The sequence below is a fragment of the Leguminivora glycinivorella genome, chromosome 5 (genome assembly GCF_023078275.1).
Source record: "Leguminivora glycinivorella isolate SPB_JAAS2020 chromosome 5, LegGlyc_1.1, whole genome shotgun sequence".
Classification (NCBI taxonomy): domain Eukaryota; kingdom Metazoa; phylum Arthropoda; class Insecta; order Lepidoptera; family Tortricidae; genus Leguminivora; species Leguminivora glycinivorella.
In genome coordinates this window covers 24,750,947-24,775,785 of record NC_062975.1, presented here as the reverse complement: position 1 = coordinate 24,775,785, position 24,839 = coordinate 24,750,947, and the positions used below count along the sequence as shown (strand labels likewise).

The 24,839-nt window shown below is 38.3% G+C and overlaps 1 protein-coding gene across 2 annotated transcripts; it reads right to left on the bottom strand.

The window, feature by feature from the left end:
- Nucleotides 1–15,928: 15,928 nt before the first annotated feature.
- LOC125226379 (cytochrome P450 4d8-like) lies at nucleotides 15,929–24,294 on the bottom strand. 2 transcript variants are annotated; one of them, XM_048130349.1, is made up of 11 exons: nucleotides 24,016–24,290; nucleotides 23,134–23,223; nucleotides 21,203–21,316; nucleotides 20,400–20,585; nucleotides 19,789–19,985; nucleotides 19,177–19,237; nucleotides 18,972–19,057; nucleotides 18,545–18,651; nucleotides 17,836–17,987; nucleotides 16,649–16,828; nucleotides 15,929–16,124 (listed from the first exon to the last, which is right to left on the bottom strand). In XM_048130349.1, exons 1-11 carry the CDS (start codon nucleotides 24,224–24,226, stop codon nucleotides 15,949–15,951), a joined length of 1,560 nt encoding a protein of 519 aa, XP_047986306.1. In that variant the 5' UTR covers nucleotides 24,227–24,290; the 3' UTR covers nucleotides 15,929–15,948. The 2 variants fall into 2 exon arrangements, with proteins under 2 accessions (XP_047986306.1, XP_047986307.1); XM_048130350.1 differs by lacking the exon at nucleotides 20,400–20,585 and having other exon boundaries at nucleotides 24,016–24,294.
- Nucleotides 24,295–24,839: the final 545 nt, after the last annotated feature.

Genomic DNA, 24,839 nt, shown 5'->3' with positions numbered 1-24,839 from the left:
TTCTTCTTTATATGCACTGCCAAGGAGTGGAATTCCTTGCCGGCGTCTATAGTTCCCAGCTCATTATAACCTGTTAGCAACCTTCAAATCAAGGGTGAAGAACAGGCACTTTCTGGACAAACTCCATCGTAGGCCACGTCTTCGACTTTGACAAACTCTAGTAGGAATAGAACTTTCTAGAAATTAGAACTCCTTGACATAATAAAAACGTTTAAAATCTCTTTTTTTTTTTAATTTATTTCTAATAACACTATAAAGATGCTTACTGCTACAATTTCGCCAAACCAAAGTTTAACGGCGAGGTTATGCACTCTTATATTAAATACTTATAACTATTCATTAACATGCACCATCAGTTAATACAAAACTAACCACTAACAGTTGAATTTGAATTTGGAGGACACGTAACATGTCAACAGTCTTACATCCGTTTATGCAAAATCTTAGCTCATTGCTTATTTAAATTGGTGTTCTATGTAAATTTAAAATGAATTTATAATAATTGATGACTTTGATTGGCGCGATCAGTTTAATGTTTATAATTTTTATTTTTAGGATTCCGTGCCCAAAGGTACAAAAGGAGCCCTGAAATTGTAACTTTGTTTGTTTATATTATAAGTTCGCTTGTCTGTGAAGTACACTACAATAATTTTAAATTAAGTTTTTTTATGAACTACTCTAACCAAATTCAATGGTTTTTGGTATTTTCCTTTGTTTATTTTCGTTTACTATATTATTTTTTAACACCCGACGCAAAAACGACGGGGTGTTATAAGTTTGGCGTGTCTGTCTGTGTGTGTGTCTGTCTGTGGCATCGTAGCTCCCGAACGGATGAACCGATTTCGATTTAGTTTTTTTTCTGAAAGCTGAGTAAGTCGGGAGTGTTCTTAGCCATGTTTCATGAAAATCGGTCTACTATGTCGCGGTCGGGCGTTTTTTCAAAATTTTAATTTTGTGGTTAGGTTATATACGTATTATTACAATATGAACATTCTACATTATAAAAGGGTCCAAGCTGCCGGTTATCAGGGCTGATGAGAGAGGTACTGTAAAACTGGCCGCCATCTGCATCAGGACCTTCATCCAGCCACCTAGCTAGATTCAAGCTGTTTATCGAGACTTCGCTATGAGACCGTTCGCTGAAACGACTATCGGTACAATGATCGTCGAATCAATATCCCACATGGCAGTTATCTCGTGAGCCAATAAGTGGTGTTTGATTGATTTTTCCCTCTCGGCTTTTATGAGATTCACGATATTTGACACCGACCGGTCTGGCCTAGCGCGTAGTGACCCTGACTGCTACGCCGCGGTCCCGGGTTCGAATCCCGGTAAGGGCATTTATTTGTGTGATGAGCACAGATATTTTGTTCCTGAGTCATGGATGTTTTCTATGTATATAAGTATTTGTATATTATATAATATCGTTGTCTGAGTACCTGCAACACGAGCCTTCTTGAGCTTACCGTGGGACTCAGTCAATCTGTGTAAGAATATCCTGTAATATTTATTTATACCAGTGGTTTATTGGTTTTCATACAAACAAATATTATATCATACAAAGTGGGGTAAATACCTAGCTACAAAACATAGGTACTAGTGAGCATAGGGCGGTACGCATCGGCGTTCTCACCCCTTACTCGGCCCCTCAGGGGATGTCCACTGCAAGTCCAAAGGCCAACCGAGTATGAACTTATGGGCGGTCCGTGTAGACGGTCTCGACCCGCGCTCATTTGGTGGTTAACCTTGGGGATAGCAGAGGCCGTCTCCCAAGCTAGACCGCTAGCTAGAGAATGACTGATCGGCGGCCGCGCGGCGCCTTTATTACGGTTTCCTCGCCGCCCGCGCTCCCCGCGCCGCTCGGAGTTCTTCACGCCCGCTCGGGTAGATCGGTCCGCTGATCGTGACAGGTAGTGATGTGCGAGCGAGAAAGTATTCGGATCCGCGCGCTCGCGCGTGATGTTATTTTGTCTCGCTACATTCTCTCCCTCTGGTACTCTTTGACGTCCCGTGAGAGTACCAGGAATAACAGGATCTGTGTTGTCTCTCCCTCTGGTACGTATGCAGACGAGAGAGTATCAAAACGTGTGTAGATCGGTTTATACTCCAGTTCCATGGAGTTGACAAAACACTGTACTGCTCTGCTTGTGAGGGTTTGTGAGAACCCTCCCCCTGGAGTGAAGCTGGTCCAGTAGTGTTCAACAGCATTGATAACTAAACAACTTCCTTTGCACATGATACGTTGCTTGCATCCTTATTTCTATTCCAGAAAATATTGTAGGGTAGGTGCAACTTCTTCTTTGACATTGAGGGTAGTTGTCATTCATGGGCCCCACTTGGGCGCAACTTAAGATCGGGGGTGGTACGCATCGGCATTCTCATCCCCTTGGTCTGTCCACTCACGGCTAACTGAATATGAACTTATGGGCGGTCCGTGTAGACGGTCTCGACCCGTGCTCATTTGTTGGTTAGGCTTGAGGCATAGCATAGGCCGTCTCTCAAGCTTCACCGCTAACGAGTGAATGACTGATCGGCGGCCGCGCGGCGCCTTTTATTACGGTTTCCTCGCCGCCCGCGCTCCCCGCGCCGCTCGGAGTTCTTCACGCCCGCTCGGGTAGATCGGTCCGCTGATCGTGACAGGTAGTGATGTGCGAGCGAGAAAGTATTCGGATCCGCGCGCTCGCGCGTGATGTTATTTTGTCTCGCTACATTTATTATTATTTATTTAATTTGATGGTGATATCGACGAGCGTGACTTATTATTGATGTGTTACTTAGTGAAATAGTTTTAGCATAATTTCAAAAAGCCTATGCGATAAATCACCAATAATGTCATTATTTTTTAAAGGATAATTTTTGATAAAACACTCAATCATATTACTTTATTATACGGATTTTGTACGGAATCCTCGGTGCGTGACGTCCGCTTTAGACCGGTTTTTTTATTGCTTTGCACAAAATATTTGCGTTATATTCGTGCGTAAAGCGGTTGTATTCGAAAAATGCAATATTTGACAGCGATAGGATACTGATATAACTGATTTATTAGTGTAAAAAATGACATGACATGTATTCTAAAAAAAATGGTGGGGCCAGTAACAAAAGCAAAAAAAAAAATTACTGTGTGATATATTCCTTATACTGACCAACATTTGTTTAGCGATTAAAAATTACTTGTATTTTGATTTTTATCACCTTTGAAAGTTTTTCGTAAGAGGTAATGTATTGCGAATTCTGTTGAGTCTAAAGCGTGACAGGCAACGTCAAAGAATGACAACAAAAATTGCGTACTTACATTGAAGCTAATATTTATTACTTCATAATTTTTAAAAGTCGCTGAACAAATGTTAGCCAGTTTAAGGAGTATGGCTATTACAGTTTATTTTTTTGCTTTTATTACAAAGGGCAAAGTGGAGAAGACTGAACATGAAAGCGGACCCCGGCGCTAGGCCGGGAAAACGCTAGATTGAAGAAGATTACAGGCCCCACTCTAGTTCGCGGTAGACCCTCCACAGTGTGCTATTAAATTAACAGCGCCCTCTGCGCAGTTTTTTGTAATAACCCTTTGTCTGCTGATGTGTACCGTATTATTTTACTGAGCCGTGCAATAAAAATAGCATTATATACAAGTACCCAATTGAGTTCATTTCATTTATAAACCGTTACGCGGACAATGCTCGTAGGATAAAGAATAGTCCACAACATCGATTTATCGTCCGCTATTCATCTGAATCGCTGACTCAGACCGCCTTTGTGCACTCGCCCTTACAATATCCTTTCATCTGCTACTTAGCTTAGAAAACATTATTCTTGAGCTGGTGAGTTTAGGTCTATAGTTTAATTTAAGATTGAAGAGGTTAATATTAAGTTTTACCGTCCTTTTTTCCGTAGGTATATAAAATAGGCTGTGGATTATTGTTAGTGATGTACCGTTCCCAAAAATCGGATTATTATTATTTATAAATCGTTAAAATCTGTTTCTTGACAGGTGTTTGAGTTGTTAATTACTGAAGCGTTTTCAAATATATTCAAAAAACCAGATTTTGACAAGTAATTTGTCTTATAATTTGTGGAAGTGAATAATAAAAAAACCGGCCAAGTCCGAGTCGGACTCGCGCACTGAGTGTTACGTAAAAACCTGTAGGTGGATTTTGTAAAGAATCATTATTTAAACAGATTTTTAGTATATTTATTACTAAAAATTTATGGTCTCCGCAATTTTTCTCTGCTTCTCTCTACTTCAAAATGTTCCTCCGTACCAAATATCAAATTTCTGAGTTCACGGAAAATATCCGGTAAAAGGTTAATTCCCTTGCGAGTGTCAAAAATTTGTGACATAAACGGCTGTATAATAGTATTTTATACAATCGTGATATAATACAAAGCTTTTCGGTCGAGTACCATGTTTAGGCCACGAAGCTTGCTGAGTGGCCTAATAGTACGGTACGAGAGTGAAAAGCTTAATTATATCACTATTGTATACAATACTTTTTCTACGAGTCATCATCTTCATCATCAATGGACGGAAATATCATCATTCATGCAAGTTAAAATAAAATGTTAATAGCGTCGTTCACCGTTGTATCAACATCGAATTACCTAGCAACCAATTGTTTGTAATAACCGTCTCTGATTGGCCGATAACGCGACAGATAAAAAAAAATGTGTTTCAGATGCAGGATAATTTGCCAGGTATCGCAAATTAGTATAGAAATTGTATGAAGTTCTATTTTTGAAATTATTACAGTTAACTAAAGTCAACTATAATATAGTTGAGTCGGAACTGCCATAGAGTATCCAACACTGAAAAGTTAGCACTTATAGTTTCGTCTGTGGTGTCCTAATTGACAGATTACAGTCGACGAGTAGAAAAAGTATATTTTGATTGTGTTGGCTTAGAAGTTTGATTTCTTAACAGCTCCATGGCACAGTGTCGACCTGAGTATCCATACTAACTATACAACTTACTTAATATGCAAATAAATAAGTAGTTTAAATGGGCAAGTGTGTGTTTGTTTGTCTGTCTTACACGCCAAAACCGAGCAACGAACTGACGTGATTTTTTAAGTGGAGATAGATGACGGGATGGTAAGTGACATAGGCTACTTTCTGTCTCTTTCTAACCCCCCACTTCCCTAAAATGGGGGGTGGAAGTTTATATGGAGCAAACACAATTATAGAATTTAACGCGAGTGGTGCCGCGGACAAAATCTAGTTTGATATAAATTCCACCTTACTTAATAATTACAATTACAAAAACCGGCCAAGAGCGTGTCGGGCCACGCTCAGTATAGGGTTACGTAGTTTTCCGTATTTTTCTCAAAAACTACTAAACCTATCAAGTTCAAAACAATTTTCCTAGAAAGTCTTTATAAAGTTCTATTTTTGTGATTTTTTTCATATTTTTTAAACATATGGTTCAAAAGTTAGAGGGGGGGGGGACGCACTTTTTTTTCCTTTAGGAGCGATTATTTCCGAAAATATTAATATTATCAGAAAACGATCTTAGTAAACCCTTATTTATTTTTAAATACCTATCCAACAATATATCACACGTTGGGGTTGGAATGAAAAAAAAATCCGCCCCCACTTTACATGTAGGGGGGGGTACCCTAATAACATTTTTTTCCATTTTTTATTTTTGCACTTTGTTGGCGTGATTGATATACATATTGGTACCAAATTTCAGCTTTCTAGTGCTAACGGTTACTGAGATTATCCGCGGACGGACGGACGGACGGACGGACGGACGGATGGACGGACAGACAGACATGGCGAAACTATAAGGGTTCCTAGTTGACTACGGAACCCTAAAAAGACATGTCATTTTATGTCGCGGCGAAATACTGTCACGCTAAATCATGTGCCAACCCTATACGCATTGACATTACTCAATCTAATAGAATCACATAATTAGTTAGTAACGAGTAAAAAACCAGTGGGTCCGCCCTTTAAAATTTAAAGTTCGTTGTCACATCGAAAACCGGATAATAATTTATGTATGAGTGTAATAAATTATTTAAAATCTAACCTGTTCAACAAGTTATTCTGTGGATAACTTTTAGGTGGATTCATACGACGTTTTTAGGGTTCCGTAGTCAACTAGGAACCCTTATAGTTTCGCCATGTCTGTCTGTCCGTCCGTCCGTCCGCGGATAATCTCAGTAACCGTTAGCACTAGAAAGCTGAAATTTGGTACCAATATGTATATCAATCACGCCAACAAAGTGCAAAAATAAAAAATGGAAAAAAATGTTTTATTAGGGTACCCCCCCTACATGTAAAGTGGGGGCTGATATTTTTTTTCATTCAAACCCCAACGTGTGATATATTGTTGGATAGGTATTTAAAAATGAATAAGGGTTTACTAAGATCGTTTTTTGATAATACTAATATTTTCGGAAATAATCGCTCCTAAAGGAAAAAAAAGTGCGTCCCCCCTCTAACTTTTGAACCAAATGTTTAAAAAATATGAAAAAAATCACAAAAGTAGAACTCTATAAAGACTTTCTAGGAAAATTGTTTTGAACTTGATAGGTTTATTAGTTTTTGAGAAAAATACGGAAAACTACGGAACCCTACACTGAGCGTGGCCCGACACGCTCTTGGCCGGTTTTTTTACTTAAAATTGCTAGTTTTCATACGGCAGTTGGCAATAGTTTTACCTACTACATATTTCTACAGTAGGTAGATTAGGTAGCATAAGAGAGGTCAAAATCAAAGCGCCAAATATACCGGAACAGATTTTTATCATTATGCCACAGAAAACATATTAGTACAAGTACAGAAAACCCTGTCCGAAAACCCGATTAAAGAAATAAAGACTTATGCTACGATACTATTAAGTTCAAATTCCGACCGCGCAACGCTAAATGCCTACAATTATTTTCACGAAGAAGTGCCCTCTCTTTCTATCGCGCAACTCGTACCTTTTCTGACGAAAACAAGGTTGTGTCCTTTTAAAAAATAACATAATCTTAATATTTAATTATTACCTTTTTTATATTGCTCTACGTTAGCTCGAAAAAACCTAAGATATGTCTGAGTGGTATGTAGGTTTAATTCTAATAAATTCGCGTGTTAATTACTAGTTAGGCGTACTAACTTCGATAGGTTAGGTCACAGAACTTAATTTAGATAGAAGAAACAAATTCATATATTTGTATAGGGGCCGAGCGTGTCAAATTTTGTACTGAAGTTGATTCTTGCCTGTAATTTTAAATATGTCTCAGGCTCTTGACTGTTCATAATTTTTGTGTTGTTGCAATTGAATATCACGTAACGAGGCATTTTTTTATGTTTTAGTTGACTTCAACTTACAAAAATTGACGCCCGAAAGCTGCAAGCTGCGAGTAAAGACGGACAACTCAGTGGATTTCACTGAGTTCATTTGATACGCTAAGTAGATACGTTTGCTTGATCTATGGTATATATGACATCTGTGGGTTAGGTACATTTATATTACTAAATATTTGTGTCTACATAGGTATTATCATTTATTGAATCTGCTACATTTCCAAACAATATTCTTACATTGTCCTTATAAAAAATGAACGGATACAAAATTACTCCTTGCTTATCTTGAAATTACTGTTTGGCCCTTAGCCCTTTGACCTCAGTAATAAAAAGAAGCATTTTGCTACAACAATAAAATAACTCATTTAGTATAATAATACTATTTGTTAGCCTTCACCTCTTCACGTTTATTTACGGTTGAACATCTACAAGGTCTTGCTAATATTGTAAATGCGAAAACTCTGTCTTTCCGTCGTCTGTTACATCTTTATGCTCTATTATTTCACTGATTGAGATAAAATGTTACTTAAGTATGTACAGTTAAGTGCAAAAATACGTATCGATTTTATCCGCTCAAAAATATGTACCGAGACTTTATTCCGCCGACATAAAGTGCTATGGGACATATTTTTGATAAGTTGTACGCACCCATATTTTTACACTTGACTGTACAAAAATTATTTATATAGGATTTACTTATTTCATACTAAGAATCGTACCTCGATTTTTTAGCGCTACCTATTAAATACTCGATATAAATCCACTGGACAAAACCCTATAGCCAAAGAGATACTTCTGCGGAAATGGCGCTGGATAGGACATGTCTTACGAAGGCCAAACAACCACCTGTCCAAGCAAGGGTTGACTTGGAATATTTCCGGATCAAGGGGGAGAGGGCGCCCGCGAACTGGAAAGGCGCTCGGTGGAAAAGGAGGCTCGCTCAGTGGGCCTCAAGTGCCTCAACTGGGCGCGCCTGGAGGAGGCCGCATCGGACCGGGAATAATGGAAATCCTTCTTAACCTCTGTGTTTGATAAGGATCTTAACATAAGGCGTTGGACTTTAAAAATGTATATCAAAGTCAATTTTCTTATGATAATATTTTGACAGACACAGACGAAAGGTTACGAGCCCTATGCCCCTGATGAGGGACAACAGGCTATAATCATCATCATACTATACTATCATAACTGACGACCGGTCTGGCGCAGTACTTCTTCCTGAGTCATGGATGTTTTCTATGTATTTCAGAGGTAGGTACCTACGATTTTTTGTATGGGCTTTGTCAGTCCAGTATTAAATCGGTCTTGCTATGTATCCGGACACAGTTTAAGGCCCGGGACAAAACACAATCCTGTGTTTTGTGTCTTGACTTCTGGCTGGAGAGCTTTTATTGGAAAAACTATTCTTAGGATACAAATTAAAAAGGAATTTACGATGAATTATAAAATTATATGGCTTTTTTGATGATATATGCAGCAATAGAGCAGTAATTACCGCCCAAGGACATAAGCAACATCAGGTTGCCACAGCCACTTACGCGTTGCCGACCTTTGAGAACCATAAATACCTACCTACTGCTTTAAAACCCCAAGTCATACCACAAAAGAAGTACCTCAGGAGGGCGCATTCCACAACTTGCACGTTCTGGGCAAAAATGAGCGAGAGGCCTGTTCGTTCATGGTTTACCACGTGTTGAGACTAGTACAGTAAAATTCCGTACAGGTATAATCCGGCACTTCGGTGGTCCGAAACGTCCAGTATCCGGCACTAACATAGAGATGCAAGCAATCATTTCAAGTGCAAGTTTACCATCTATGCATAAATTATCAGTCTGACTTCACTTTAAAAGTAGCAAAAACCAGATAATGGTCGAATGTTTTTTGAACTTATTATTTTAACACTGTCTATATTATTTTTTCGGTGTATTATTATGTGTATTATATCTGTGTATTTATTATTATGTGTTTTTTTATACGACATACTTTAAAAACATGAAAATATATGAATATTTTCCAATAATTCGAATTTTCCACTGCTCCGGCAGCTCCGTGTCAGCAACAGTGCCGGATTATCGAGATTGTACTGTACTTTCAAAGTAACTTTTTATCGCGTTGCCGGGGTTAATTTCATACTAAAAGCTAAGGCCCATTTACACCAACCACTTAACTCAGGGTTAGTGGGATGGTGGCGGATGTGAGCGCAAGTGTACTGGTAACCCGATACCCGGTAAAGACGGCGACGTGGCATGTGGGGGGGTTTTTAGTGGGTATACCGTGGGCCTCATTAGCCAATACGGGAGTCGCACATAACCGCTAGGGTCCCCCCTCGCACCCTAGTGGTATGCGGAACGCATTTTCCCCCCTAAACAAAAAAAAAGGGTTAGTGGGCTGTCATCTGTCAAATTCCAAATAAAATGGTGGGTTAACCCTCGGGTTAACCCTCTATTTTCGTTGGTGCAAGTGGCCCTTATACAATAATGTACAATGTACATGAGCTATAACAATTAATTATACAGAGCGAATAAATAAACAGTAGGTAGTAAAATGCACAAAATAAACAACGTCAGCAAATATAATATTTCTATTTCCTAGAATTCTGTTTCAAACATCTGACCCCTGTTTAAACCATTATGCATTACCGTGAAGTAGTTCTTGTAAAATACGTACGTAATAAGATGACGACATCGACGACTCATAAAACTAAATATTGTTTTGACGTATTTTGTTAATTGTTTTTCTCGAAATCGCGTCTTTTATTATTTCGCAGTTTTGTGTGAAAAAACGTAAGTTATGTTTTGTGAGGTCAAAATTCAAAACTAGTATGCCAATTTTTTATGAGGTAACAATTATTATTTTTTCATCAGGGTAGAATATTAGTCAAAAATTCCTATAAAAATCATCATCATTGGCCTTCGAGTCTACCTCTATATAACAGCAGACTATACAAGCAGTGTCACGTGGGGCGACAACGTTTTTCATGGCTGTGTAAGCCAATACAGGAGCGACAAACACGACCACAACTCTGGCAGGTGTAGTGTACCCGTGGCGAACATGTATCGCGCTGATGACGCTTGGCGCGCTTACTTGCGAGTGCCGCAAACCAAGCATTGTCGTGGATTGTACGTCCGTTGAACACTAGTTTGCGCTACTTGTCTCTGTCTTCGGCAAGCTCTTCCCATTTGTGAACCGGGATGTTGAAGGCTTGCATGTCACGCATGTTGCATGTATAAAAATAAACTATTGACATTTGCGCCCCCAATAGCTATCCCAAAACCACAGGAGATATAAATCTAATTTCTGTACTGTACCCCCTTTTTCCAATTCCCGTGTATTTCGGGAATCCCGCGAAGAATCGAGTTTCATTTAATCCCACTTATTTATACCGATCCCGTAAACCGGGATTGTCGGAGTCTTTATGCCTAACAGCTGGACGCTGGTTCTGATTTCATTACTGGTTATGGTTTTGATCTTTTTGTTCGCTTGCGCTGCATTCATGAGCTCATCATAATTTAAATTGGAAAATTTTGGGATCCAGTTTCCTCACGATGTGTTCTTTCACCGAAAAGCGACCGACGGGCAAATATTAATTGAAATTTTGCATATAAGTTCTGAAAAACTCATGACGTCAGGAGTTGATGACTCAGGACTGAATCGCGTATGTAGTAAACTAACTGTAAACTTACTTCCGATGTTTCAAGGACGGGAAGGCGTTGTTGGAGATAATGATCACATGGTTTTGGCAGACATCATTATACGGGATTAAGTCTGTAATTTTAGTATTTATTGTAACGTGAGTCACTGTCGTATCAAATCAAAGAGAGCTTTATCAGTTTCCTATTACAAAATAGACCCAACAGCTGTGCTGAGCTCCGGAAGCTCTTTAATACCTAATCATTAATTAAAGCCCTTTCATGCCTCTGATCCGTCGGTTCGCGTGCGATTAATCGCTGCTGGTAATTTATTTGACAATCATGTGGCGGCACCTTAGTGATTTTATAGGTGGGTATGTAAACTACCAATAAAATAAAAAAATAATAAAATATCATGCATGCGGACACGCATGCGAGTGATACTACATATTTTTAAATGATAGAAAAAAATTAAAAATACACCTCCGACAGTACTCGAACCTGCTGCGACCTTTCTCCATTGCTATTTGGTTATAGTAGCGGCTAAAGCGGTCATCATAGTAGTTCTTAAACTGAAAAGCGCTGGTGACTTAGCGGTAAAAGCTTGTGACTTTAATTTCAGATGTCGCTGGTTCAAACTCCAGTGCGTAACTGCGTTCCAATGAGTCTTCGTTTAACATTAGCCAGTCGCATTTCGGTGAAGAAATATAATATATCTTGAGGAAACCGCGTAACTTAAGATATCAGCCTATCGTATTTTTTTTGCACGTATTGTAACTTGTTGCTATTTTATTAGACTAGGCGTCAGGTGCAGTACACGTCACTACATTAAATGTTTACTGTCTGTAATCTGTATAATATTATCTCCATGTTCATTATTTCCGTAGGTAAGTGTTGATACCAAGAACCATCCCTCCCTAAAGATCTGTGATTGCAAGACTTTACTACTTACAGAACAACGTTACCGCCCTTAAAATACTATACACTTATGCCGTTTTATAAACACTGAAGAATACCAGCCGGTAAACAACTGACCTCTGCTTAACATCCATCTTATATTCCACAAAAAACGTCGTAAAACAAACCTTACCTTCATATTCATAAGCGTCAATAGCACAGTTAACTATTCTGACACCACTTTCTAGCTGACCATTCGACATTAGACATTATTTTTAAGGTATTAAAGGTAGTTCCAAGTGAAATATTACTTTGGTTTTTTGTAAGCGCGGTTTTAGAATTCTAGGCACGCGTTGCAGCGACACGGGTAGTGGGGGGAGGGGGTAATGACCAGTGGGTAGAACTCAGGAGGGAAATCATTGTACTAAAACAACAGGAACTTGGAAACCTTGTGTTTGGACACGTTTATTCTCATTACGCTCATTATGTTATACTCGCAGAGTTGAGGGATAGACTTGTGTACCTTGAAACAATATAATACATTCTGATTTAAGTTTATTATATTTAAAATATAATAATCTGAAAGGTAATCAACCCGATTTTGAAGGATTTACCCGGATTTACCCGAATTTGAAGTTAAGTGATGCACATGGAAATTTGTACCTAATACAGTCGCCATCAGATCAGCAGTTCTCAAAAAGTTTGTACAAAAATTAAGGAAAAAATTGAATTCGTTTTTTTTTTATTCCCATTTTATTACCAAGATGTTTTTGATGAATTGCGATTTTAGTAAGTTTTATTTCTCTAGTATCTAAATTTTCTTAATTATAACAATTATCCTGTTTATCATACCTGACGAAAGTCGACTTATATTACTAACTGTTATTGACAAAATAGGATCAATTAAAATTTGCTGACGTGACGTGAACTATTGGGTTGGTAAGAAAGTAATGAGCGAATCATAACCAATATTGTAATTTTTATTTAATTTATTATTTTAATCATTTATCAAAAATATAACGGCCTTCGTTATCTACTACTTGTCTCCATCGTTCTGGTAAAGAATAAATAGCATCGGCGAAGAAGTTCTTAGGTTTAGATTCAAAAAACTCAGCTATGTACTGTCGTAGATGGGCTTGATCATCGAATTTTTTTTGAAATGAAATGAAATGAAATGAAATATTTATTTTCCAAGTAGGCATATTACAATGCGCTTATGAACGTCAAATAAAACTACGCCGGCTCTAACCCTACGCCTCAGCCTCGAGAAGATTTCAGTCCCCCCTCAGTTGGAGGAGGGTATCCACTATGGGACCGGCAAGAAACTCGGCGGGCCACTTCTTTTCAAAACATTACATCTTATATTTAACATGCATTAAAAAAAAACAAGATACAATTTAATAAGCAAAAGTATTCATAAAAAAAATATTAACACAAGAAATTATACAAAGTACAAAGCTATTATGATTATTAATAAGAGATGTTAGAGATGTATAGAGTCTCTAAGTGTCAAAGTACATCTAAAAAAATTATACATGAAGAAAAAAACCGAATAACTAAAATAACTTTAGAGTTGTAAAAGACTCTTGTTGTCTTAAGCAAAGGAAAAAAAAAAAATATGTATACTTAATCTACTTTTTTCCTTGGAGATGTATATGGTCTCCAAGAGTCAGAAAGAAAAATAAACAAACAAGGACCGAACAGAGTGCCTCAACGTAATCTCATTCAAAATTAATGTTACATAGAAAAGCATAGCCCCTATTAGCTGAAACAGACCGGTCTTCACAAACAGCACCCGTTCACGAATATGGCGCGCATCTCAGCCATCGCCTCCCTCAACCTTCATTCGGGAAGGTGGCGACCCGATCAACGACGTCACCGTAAGCAAAGACTTTTTAGCGAGCATGACATGTTCAAGCTGTCCGGGCTGTATTAAATATTCCAATAATAAGTGAATACGGTATACCTAGATGTAAGACACAACATTCCGTGCTTGTATGTTACATAGTTTAAATTGACTTAATTGAAAACAAGATCTTGGGAGATGTAAAAGGTCCCCACAGTCAATTATAATTAATGGGATATAATAAAAAATAAAAATTTGGAGGTGTAAAGGTTCTCCAAGTGTCAAAAGAACTAGAAATAGAAAAAAAAATGCGTATGAAATACAAATTTCACGTCAAGAGACTGTTAAGCTAGCAATCTCCAACTAATTCTACAGAATACATAACTAGTATGTACTCAACAAGTCAATATATATATATACCAAATTATAATTATACAATAATAAGGATCAATAATTTAAACAGCCAGTAGCAACAGCGCCTTAAGCATGACACAATGTCTCCCCGGGACACTGCTAGCAAAACTATGACAGATTTTGAGCCTGGATAATCGGCCATGGTGTAGTATCTCCCAGGTAATCATCAATTTTGTAGTACCCCTTTTTGAGAAGTGCACTTTTTATGTACTTCTTGAATGAAGTAAAGGGCAGATCCCATGCCTCTAAGGGTACCTTATTATAAAATGTTACACAGTTTCCCAGGAACGATTTCTTCACTTTCTTTTCATTCAAGGCATTGCTTAGCGATCTGAACAATGCGTAATCCGTAGGTGCCAAGTCTGGAGAGTACGGTGGATGAGGTATCACTTTCCAACCTAGCTCCAATAGCTTTAGCCGAGTCACTTTTGCAATGTGTGGGCGAGCATTGTCGTGTAAGAAAAAACTTTAGCATGCTGTGGACGATTCTGACAGATTTTTTGGTTTAAATTTTCAAGCTGATTACAGTATACTGATGCGGTAACAGTCATTCCACTTGGTAGGAGTTCCCAGTGAATAATATCATGAATATCCCACCAAACGGACAGCATAACTTTTTTCGGGGCTCTGTTTTTGGTGCCTCTATTCCTTTTTCGTTTGGAGCTAGCCACTGACGTTTGCGTGTGTGATTTATATATAAGACCCATTTTTCATCTCCAGTGATAAGATGGTCCAACCAGTTGAATGTGCGGCGAAAAGACAGAAGTTGTATGCAGATATCGGCACGGCGGTTTAGTTGATCTCTATCAAGTTCGTGCGGTATCCAAACACTGTATTTGTAGTTTTTTCCCAACTCGTGTAAATGTGTTTCTATGGTGACATGAGAGCAGCCTAACTCGGTAGCACGAGTACGACTCGTTAGCCTCGGATCTCCTTCAATTAAGGTTTTTAATTTGGCTACATCAATCTTCACCGGTCGACCAGACTTAGGTTGATCTGATAATGAAAAGTCGCCACTACGAAACCGCTGGAACCATCGTTTTGCCGTGGCCTCAGACACACCTTCAGGAGCAACACGCTGACATATATTACGCACTGCTTCGGCGGCTGAATGGCCAGACTGAAATTCATATAGTAAGCAATGCCTTACATGCACTTTTAATTCGTCCATTTTCTTCCTTATATTAGCTCGGCGACAGCTAGTGAATGACTGACGAGAAACTGTGCGACTCGCCCTTTATATACTTTCGACCATAGAAGATTCTAGAACTCTCTCAAAAATTTTATGTGGAATTCAATCGATCGCTCATTACTTTCTTACCAACCCAATATATATATAAGAGCGTCCGAGGTACTCACAAATATCTGAGCATGCCTCTATTACCGCATTATTAATGAATTAGAGACACGTTCAGATATTTTTAGTACCTCGGGCGCTCTATATATCTGATGGCGGCGAAACCTAGCCCACGTGCAGTGGTGCGTGTAGTTTACTCGCTGTATCTGAATGATGCCACCACTGACAACACTGTGTTCGTTGACATTATAACACGACGTTCACCCTCATCAGGGCTTACCGCCAATCGAAAATCTTAATCTCTAGTAGGTGCTTCAAAACCATTCAAAACGAATCCTTAGTGTATTTTGATTAAGTGCAGTCCATTTTGTGGCACCTTCTCGTTTTTATGTGTTCCTATTTGTAATATTTTTCTCTTTTTTGTGTTTACGAATAAAATGAATTCTATTCTATTGTAGTATGTAACTGTAAAAGGTGACGTTTTTCTTGAGTCATTTCCTTAAGAGGAGTCGATTGAAAGGACACTATTTTAAAAACAGTAAATATGTTTGTATCTATTTTAATTACACTCATATTAATTTGTCCCCAAAAGTCCTCCTGCGCTGTATCCCGAGGGCATACCCAGAGCCGTCCTTCATCATGACGTTGAACGTGGGCCGCAGCTCGAGGGCCGCGGGCCGCAGTCGGTAGCGGCGCACCAGCGCTGACAACACCGTCTTCATTGACATCATTGCGTATGTAGATCCTGAAATATAATGAATTCTTATCAAACGTGTGGCTTTCCTTATGGCTCAAGTGGAATACGAGTACAGCCTTTTATTTTTGAAATCCCAACAGAAATTGTGATAAAAAGGCTTCTAAGGGAGCGTAAAAGAACGACTAAGGGCTAGTTGTATCAACTACATTTGACAGACATGTCATCGTCACGCAGTAGAAGTCTATGGAACTTCCCATAAAAAAAAAATAACGAATGTTTTAACGGTGACAGCCGGTTTGGTGCAACCGACCCTAACACATGGAACTTAAGGTCAGTCGAACTTTCGTGAGCGTATGTGCCATTCGGCTACGTGTACCCTGGTACTCTGCATATTTTAAACAAAAATTAAAATAAATCTGCAGTTCAGAATGACATACGTAAGTAGCTAACTATGTACAGGTATGCTTCACAATATTAAAAACGCGACGTTTTTGTTTTCATGTGGTAATGTTTGAACCGCGCAGTTTCCATGGAAGGAATTAGTAGAAGTTTAGTGCTAAAGGCCAACTTACCAACACAGTTCCTAAAAGAATAACTAAAAGGCATGAACTGAGCGGGGTGCTTCAAGGGTCCCTCCAGGAACCTTTCTGGTCTGAATACATCAGCATCGGCGCCCCAGTAGGCTGGATGCCGATGAATAGCGCAGAAGCTTACGACGACACCCACTCCGTTTACTAACTTTTTGCCATTTGCTGAAAATAAGGGAAAATATTATTTAGTAGATCATATTCTCTTCGAAGAAGCGAATAAGCGAGGAAGCGCTGGTGGCCTAGCGGTAAGAGCGTGCGACTTTCGATCCGGAGGTCGCGGGTTCGAACCCGGCTCGTACCAATGAGTTTTTCTGAACTTATATACGAAATGTCATTTGATATTTGCCAGTCGCTTTTCGGTGAAGGAAAACATCGTGAGGCAACCGGACTGATTCCAATAAGGCCTAGTTACCCTTCGGGTTGGAAGGTCAGATGGCAGTCGCTTTCGTAAAAACTAGTGCCTACGCCAAATCTTGGGATTAGTTGTCAAAGCGGACCCCAGGCTCCCATGAGCCGTGGCAAATGCCGGGATAACGCAAGGAGGATGATGAGATCATATTCTCTTATCATATCTTATATCTGCGGGGGCCCTTACGAATACACTTCGACCCATAGGGATTTTTTGTGCAAGTACCCCCTACGATCCTAAGATCCTTCAACTATTCAGGAGCTTCTCGACCACCTGCACGTATCGGATGATGAGGCTCATGGATAGCTCTCTGTAGTCCTTTGGCACCAGGTAACCTGCTTCAAAGTACTTCATTCTTTACCTGGCGAGGGTTTAGTAGATCATAGTACTTTATTCGTTGAAACTCTAGATTAATAACCCCGCTCGCGAAAACAACTAAGAGCGAAAATCGTCGACTTGATATAACCAGTTCCCTAACTGCAATAAGCATCCTTGGTACAGTATCTTAGACATTGTAAGACAGGTACTGATTCTAATCTTAATACTATTGGTTTTTGTTAAGTTTCAATTCGTGAGCAGTGGCCATTATAAGTGCGTTTTCACATTACCGATCCCATACATTTAAGCCGCCATCTTTAATTTTTTCCTTTGAAAGCCTTTCGACTTCCGAAATCGGATCGGATAATGTGAAAACTCACTAAGAGTCATAGTAACTATAATTTTTGATGTTTTGTTGAAAAGAAAGCCAAAATATACATACGTAGTTTCACGTCGTTTAGAACTTCTCTCACAACTACGGGTACGGCTGGGTACGTTCTCAGCGTCTCTTTTATTACGGCCTCTAGATATTTGAGGCGGGGCAGATCTTGCGCTGTTGCTGGACGATCACTATCGCCAAAAACTTCTTGTAATCTGAAAAATTAAGTAATACATACATACATATAATCACGCCTGTACCCCATAAAGGGGTAGGCAAAGCAAATGAACTACTCAAGTTTCAGTGCCACTCTTGGCAAAAAGGAGTTGAAAGAAATCGAAATTGTGACATTCATTTAAAAAAATTAAGTCGTTTTTGTTTATTATACCTAATGTTTTTTGCAAATTAAAGTAAAAATTTCAATGTAGGGAACAAATCAGATTATTTTATTAAATATTTTTTGATTTGTTTTTATAAGTAGTAACACTACTATATATAATTTATATAAAAATTTCAAGCTAAATTAAAAACTGCAAGCTTTAAAAATATGTTCCTATTAATTATGTCGAATTGTATAAAACAATCTTGTGTTATTGCTCCTCGAGTTATCCCGGCGTTAACATACTAGTAATATTAGCGCCATTTACGATATGGATCGGATGTTACATTTTTGACACATCAAATTGTACATGAATGTTTTCACGTTTATTATGTTAATAGTAATTCATTCGACGCATCGTTATTGCAAGTTTACTTTGGTTGGATCACTCACTCTTGATACACCTTCTCCTGAACCTCAGGATACCTGGACAGCATCACAGCCGTGTAAGCAGCACCAACAGCAGATGTGTCCGTGCCAGCTAAGACGATTACCAGCACCTAAAATAACTATTCTTGAATACCTACCTCTATAAGGTCCTTCAATATATAAGTTTTCATAACACATGAGATATGAAACTTCGGAGTAGTCATATTAATAAAAGAGAAGAAAAGAGGGCATAAAATACTTCCTTGGCGTACGCCAACCTTTGAACTAATGTGAGAAAGACCGGGCAGCTTAAACTACTTGCTTAAAATGAAGCTGACGAATAAAAAGAGCAAGCTTATGAAAATAAGGCTACGCCAGATCTAACCGGGTAACCGACCCGAGAAATCATTATCCTAAAATATGGGACCGGCAATAAACGCGATGGCCTCACCTCCTCTCGTAGCTCTATGTCTGAGTATCCTTGATGTCCACCTGAAGATTCTAGAAGCATCTCGAGGAATGTACGCATTTCTGACTCTGAAACAAAAGGTAGACGATGAGAATAAGTATCAAGAAAAAGTTAAATCGAAAGAAGCCACATAAAATCGAATCATGGGCTCGAAACTGAAGGACCATATTTGCTTTATAAAACTTACTCATGCCATTCATCCCGTTAGTATCTCTAGTTGATAGTTCCTCCCGCTTCTTTTTGATTAACTGTAAGAGACAGAATGTTTAATTAGAAAGTCATAACTGAAAATAATTAAAAACGTTTTCCAACGTGAAATGAGACCGAAGCGCCTGACAGAAAATACTGACTTTTTCTGTGTTTATGTGTTGCGCTTGTAAGGTTTCTTAATATATAAACATAGGCGTATGTAATTTTACAGTTTTTGACGTTTATATAAAGTTTCTCATGTTTTAGAATACTTTATAACACAAAGTTTTAGATTTTCTCAATGCTCAACAAAAGCTCTTCGCGACTATCATTTTCACAACTACCAATTTTCTCCGGCCAAAAAGCTTTCCAGCCCATGATTAATCCTGCCATATTCGTTTGTGCACGGCTCATTTGGTAACTAAAACAGTCCACCCCAGCTAGAAGAAGTGACACTTTAGTTTCGAAAGGTAAAATCAATGTTGATAAAGAAGAAAAAAATGATAGGTAAAATTCCACACACAGCTTTTAGCCTATCAATTTTTTCTCCTTTATCAACAATGATTTTGATTTTCGAAATTAAAGTAATACTTTTCTCCTACTATAATACCTCATCAACAAACCGATACATGAAATCCTTCTTAGCAACAAATGTTTTATGCCTCGACAATCGCTCATACACGCAATCCAGATACAACCAAGGGCACAAAAGTCGTTCTGACAGCAGATGCAGAGCTGTTTCGAACGCCTCCAAAAACGGATGGTTTGACTGCTGCTGAGAATTCAAGTCCACGCCCAAGCTAGTTTCTGGAAACAAATTAGGCTCAAGTGAGAACAAACACATATATTGAGATATTAAGACAAAACATGCAGTTGAGTCGAAAACGCGAAGTTATGAACTATGGTGATGGCGATAGACCAACTACCGTATCCTGTTAGGTGGACTTCATTTGGAAAATTGCAAGTCACTCTTACTGAGATTTCATTAGCTTAGGGCAATTGGAGCACTAAAGGAGAGTTTTGCCTGAGCAGTGCTGACGCTGACTCATCATCACAGGCCTTTGCGTCATTGTAGACGATTTAAACATTGCTGCTTCGACAACGGGTTTGGTGACCACATTTTTGGCAGAGAAAACTCATACCACCTGCCGCTGACTATTGATATGATAATATGGGCTGACATGATGATAATAAAAATAATAGGTAATCTAAAGAACTTACTACAAATGGCATCAAATGTGTAAGTCGTAATATATTTCCAGAAGGAAAAGTCTCCATTGCCAGCCTCTTTTGCTAATTGCTGGACCATAATCTCGCTCTGCTGAGCGAAAATTGGCACGAAACAGTTTAGATTCTTTATGCTAAAGATTGGGGCGAGTATCTTGCGGCGAGGACGCCAAATGCTGACTGAAATAAAGTAATAGTTATTTGTTTTACAAGGAGGCAAAGTTGTTGTTTAACCTCACATGCCTATATTGCTACCCGAGCAAGCGAAAGATATTAAGCAGCTAGCGAAGCCAGTGGCTCAGAATGTGGAATCTTAATCTTAGGTTAAACATACACTATGTAACATAATTGCCGAAGATAAATCCTACGGCTTATACATTACCTTCTATAGTACCTTTAATTTTCATGGTGTTTATTTTAAAAAAAGGAAGTGGTATTCGTAACCGCTATTCGATACCGGTTATGCTCTTAAATGGATCACCATCATTAATGTTACATCATGTCATATATAACACTAAAGTTTTCACTATCACCAACACGAGGAAAATATGAACTGTAAAACATTAAACCAAATAGAATTCGTCAGTTTCAGGCAATTTTTCTTTACGAATGATTGCGAAAAAAAGTACTATTTTTGTACACGTTAAACTTTCGTGAGACATATTCAAATAATTAAGAAACATGTCGCAACAATAGCGATATAATAACGTGAGTACAACCGTAGATTCATTAATTACTATATTTGTATTGAAAAGAAAAATAAGTCTTAGGAAATAGGTCTTTAAAATTAAACTTACCTGGAGCAACAAAATTTCCATTGCCTACGAGGTTTCTAACGAATTTCATAGTAGTATCATCTTTATCCAGACAAGACTTTAGCACCACTTCTGCGATAGCAGGATCGGCAATTACTGTAAAATAAACAAAGATATAAGGGACGTAAAATATAAGGTACGTCTGGCAGCCATGTTTAATAAGTTATTACATTTTAAAAAACCGGCCAAGAGCGTGTCGGGCCACGCTCAGTGTAGGGTTCCGTAGTTTTCCGTATTTTTCTCAAAAACTACTGAATCTATCAAGTTCAAAACAATTTTCCTAGAAAGTCTTTATAAAGTTCTACTTTTGTGATTTTTTTCATATTTTTTAAACAATGGTTCAAAAGTTAGAGGGGGGGGACGCACTTTTTTTTCCTTTAGGAGCGATTATTTCCGAAAATATAAATATTATCAAAAAACGATGTTAGCAAACCCTTATTCATTTTTAAATACCTATCCAACAATATATCACACGTTAGGGTTGGAATGAAAAAAAATTTCAGCCCCCACTTTACATGTAGGGGGAGTACCCTAATAAAATATTTTTTTCCATTTTTTATTTTTGCACTTTGTCGGCGTGATTCATATACATATTGGTAACAAATTTCAGCTTTCTAGTGCTAACGGTTACTGAGATTATCCGCGGACGGACGGACGGACGGACGGACGGACGGACGGACGGACAGACAGACATGGCGAAACTATAAGGGTTCCTTGTTGACTACGGAACCCTAAAAATGGAGTGATATGGGAGCGAGAAGGAACAGAGAAACAAAAACGGGCGCAAGCATTTTGAACTCGATGTAATAGTACCGAGGTACGCGCCAGCATACCAACACTGGATTCCGATGTTCAAATTGCGTTTAGAAACTTTTAACTATCAAAAATACATTTTATTATCATAAGATATCGGTGATAACTGATAATCAAACCTACAGAATCCAGAATTTTCAATGAGCATCAGAAATATCGACATCGTTTTTATCGGTATCAATCCCCAGAACTTGCCCTGACTGTTCCTAGAACATGTCATATTTAAGTACTGTAAACTTTGGCGCCGAATACAATTTCGTACCTTTTGGCGTTGAGACCCTTGGCCCGTGGGGTCCGAACGCCTTAAATTTATTTAAGGAACTATCCAAAAAACTGTCAGAGGTCAGCGGTGACCGTAGGGCTGGCAGCTTCCTCGCCCAAAGAATAAGCCTAGCGATTCAGCGAGGAAATGCTGCCAGTGTCTACGGCACCATGCCTAAGGAGTTCCCCTAGTTTTTAATATTTTTAGTTTAGTTAGGTATTTATTTTTAGATTAAGGTTTAAATTATGATTAGTATTATTGTTTTTATTTATAATTTTGTACCCAATAAATGAATTATTAGTACTGTAAAATAAAAAATGATATTTTTATGTTGCACTAGCTTTTGCCCGCAGCTTCGCTCGCGTTAGAAAGAGACAAAAAGTAGTCTATATCACTCTCCATCCCTTCAGCTATCTTCACTTAAACATCACGAATTCACGACAGTTTGTCGCTCCGTTTTGCCGCGTGAAGGACGGACAAACAAACAGCAACACACACTTTCCCATTTATTAGTATGGATTAACGACATAATTATTAAAATCATAAGCATTAATTTATGTTCCTTGTGGTGAAATGCTAAGAATTCCATCAACATCTTTCCTCCCATTAGTGTTATAGAAGTCGTTTGTGGGATTTGGGTTCAATGTGGGCCATGGGGGAGAAACCCGGCACTGCATTATCAAAATTTCATTATCTTTCAACATTGCTAAAAATGGTACTGAATTCGTAGAATTCCATGTGCATTACATACCCTTGTTTGTAAATAACTGTAGGTGCTTTACATCTTTAATTATGTACAGGTGCGTTCAAAATTGCATGGACACGAAACTAAACTTACCAACATACAATTTATTCAGCATCCATACTGACGTCATACCACCATGTTTCACCGCTATTTTACCCAGTTTTTGAAGTAATTTCATTCGATCTGGAAAAAACATAAAATAATATTTTATTATCAGCTATCACATATTATGTAACTCATAAATTATACATATGTATACACCATGTTTTTTTTTTGTTTTCCGTTAAATTCGACACGTCGTTAGGTAAATTATTAGGAACCAACCTGTATATCACTTTTAGTTAAATTCGGAAAAAAAAATCATAATTTTCATTCATAATAATTGAATTTATTAGTGTGGCAGACCCTTAAAAATAACATTCAAGTTAGTGTCAAGTGATTGACGGCACATGTCAAAACAAATAACATTAGGAATTGGTAAAGGCTGTGCACACATGTTCAGCAATTATCTTTATTTTTTTAATAACTCGATAACCGCAAGAGTTAAGACGCTAGTTTCTTAGAGAAATTTGATGTAATGAATCTTCCCTTAAAGTGAACGGAATTCAATAAAAACAGGGCGTATATATTATGTAGTAGCTTAGACCATACAACAATTGCAGGCCTATAATGATGCTTGCAATTTTATCACTTAGATACCTGCAATTTTATCTTTTCAAATATATTGTGTGATGAGCGCAGATAGTTGTTTCTAGGTTATGGATGTTTTTTCTGTATATCAAGTATTTGTATATAATATATATCGTTGTCTGAGTACTCACAACACAAGCATTCTTGAGCTTACTGTGGGACAGTCCATCTGTGTAAGAACGTCGATGAATGTCTTAACTAAACGCAGTATGCAAAGTAAAAAAAAAAATACCTATATTTGTGTAATTTTCCAGAAAAACGTTCCACTTTCATTGTGTAATTTACCTTCATCATTGCCAGCGAACAAGTGCGCCTGTCCAATCAGAGGTAATCCCGGCAGGCCACAAAAAGGCACTTCCTTACACACCCTGTGTATCCTGCGCCGTTTCCACCTTGTATACAAGGCCCAGAGGCCCGTAGCCACCAGCACTAGTAACCGCAACATTTCACGTCTGACAAGGCCTAACGCTGAAATAACTATGAAAGATACCTTCATAGAATAATATTTTATCAACAGATAGATGAGGCAGGATAAAACAGGTATTTTATTTTTTAATATTGGCCTTGTTGAAAAAGTTTTTTTTCAGTACAGATGGTGTTTTTTTACGCACTAGTGCGAGAAGTGGTTCATTATATGCTAGGTCGAAACTTTAGAGGCTCATCTGTACTGAAAAACGTCGTACGATACACGTGCGAAAAGGAACTTCCTTTTTTACGCACTTGTATCGTAATGTACTATTGGGTTGGTAAGAAAGTAATGAGCGATCGATTGAATTCCACATAAAATTTCTGAGAGAGTTCTAGAATCTTCTATGGTCGAAAGTATATAAAGGGCGAGTCGCACAGTTTCTCGTCAGTCATTCACATGCTGTCGCCGAGCTAATATAAGGAAGAAAATGGACGAATTAAAAGTGCATGTAAGGCATTGCTTACTATATGAATTTCAGTCTGGCCATTCAGCCGCCGAAGCAGTGCGTAATATATGTCAGCGTGTTGCTCCTGAACTTGTGTCTGAGGCCACGGCGAAACGATGGTTTCGTAGTGGCGACTTTTCATTATCAGATCAACCTAAGTCTGGTCGACCGGTGAAGATTGATGTAGCCAAATTA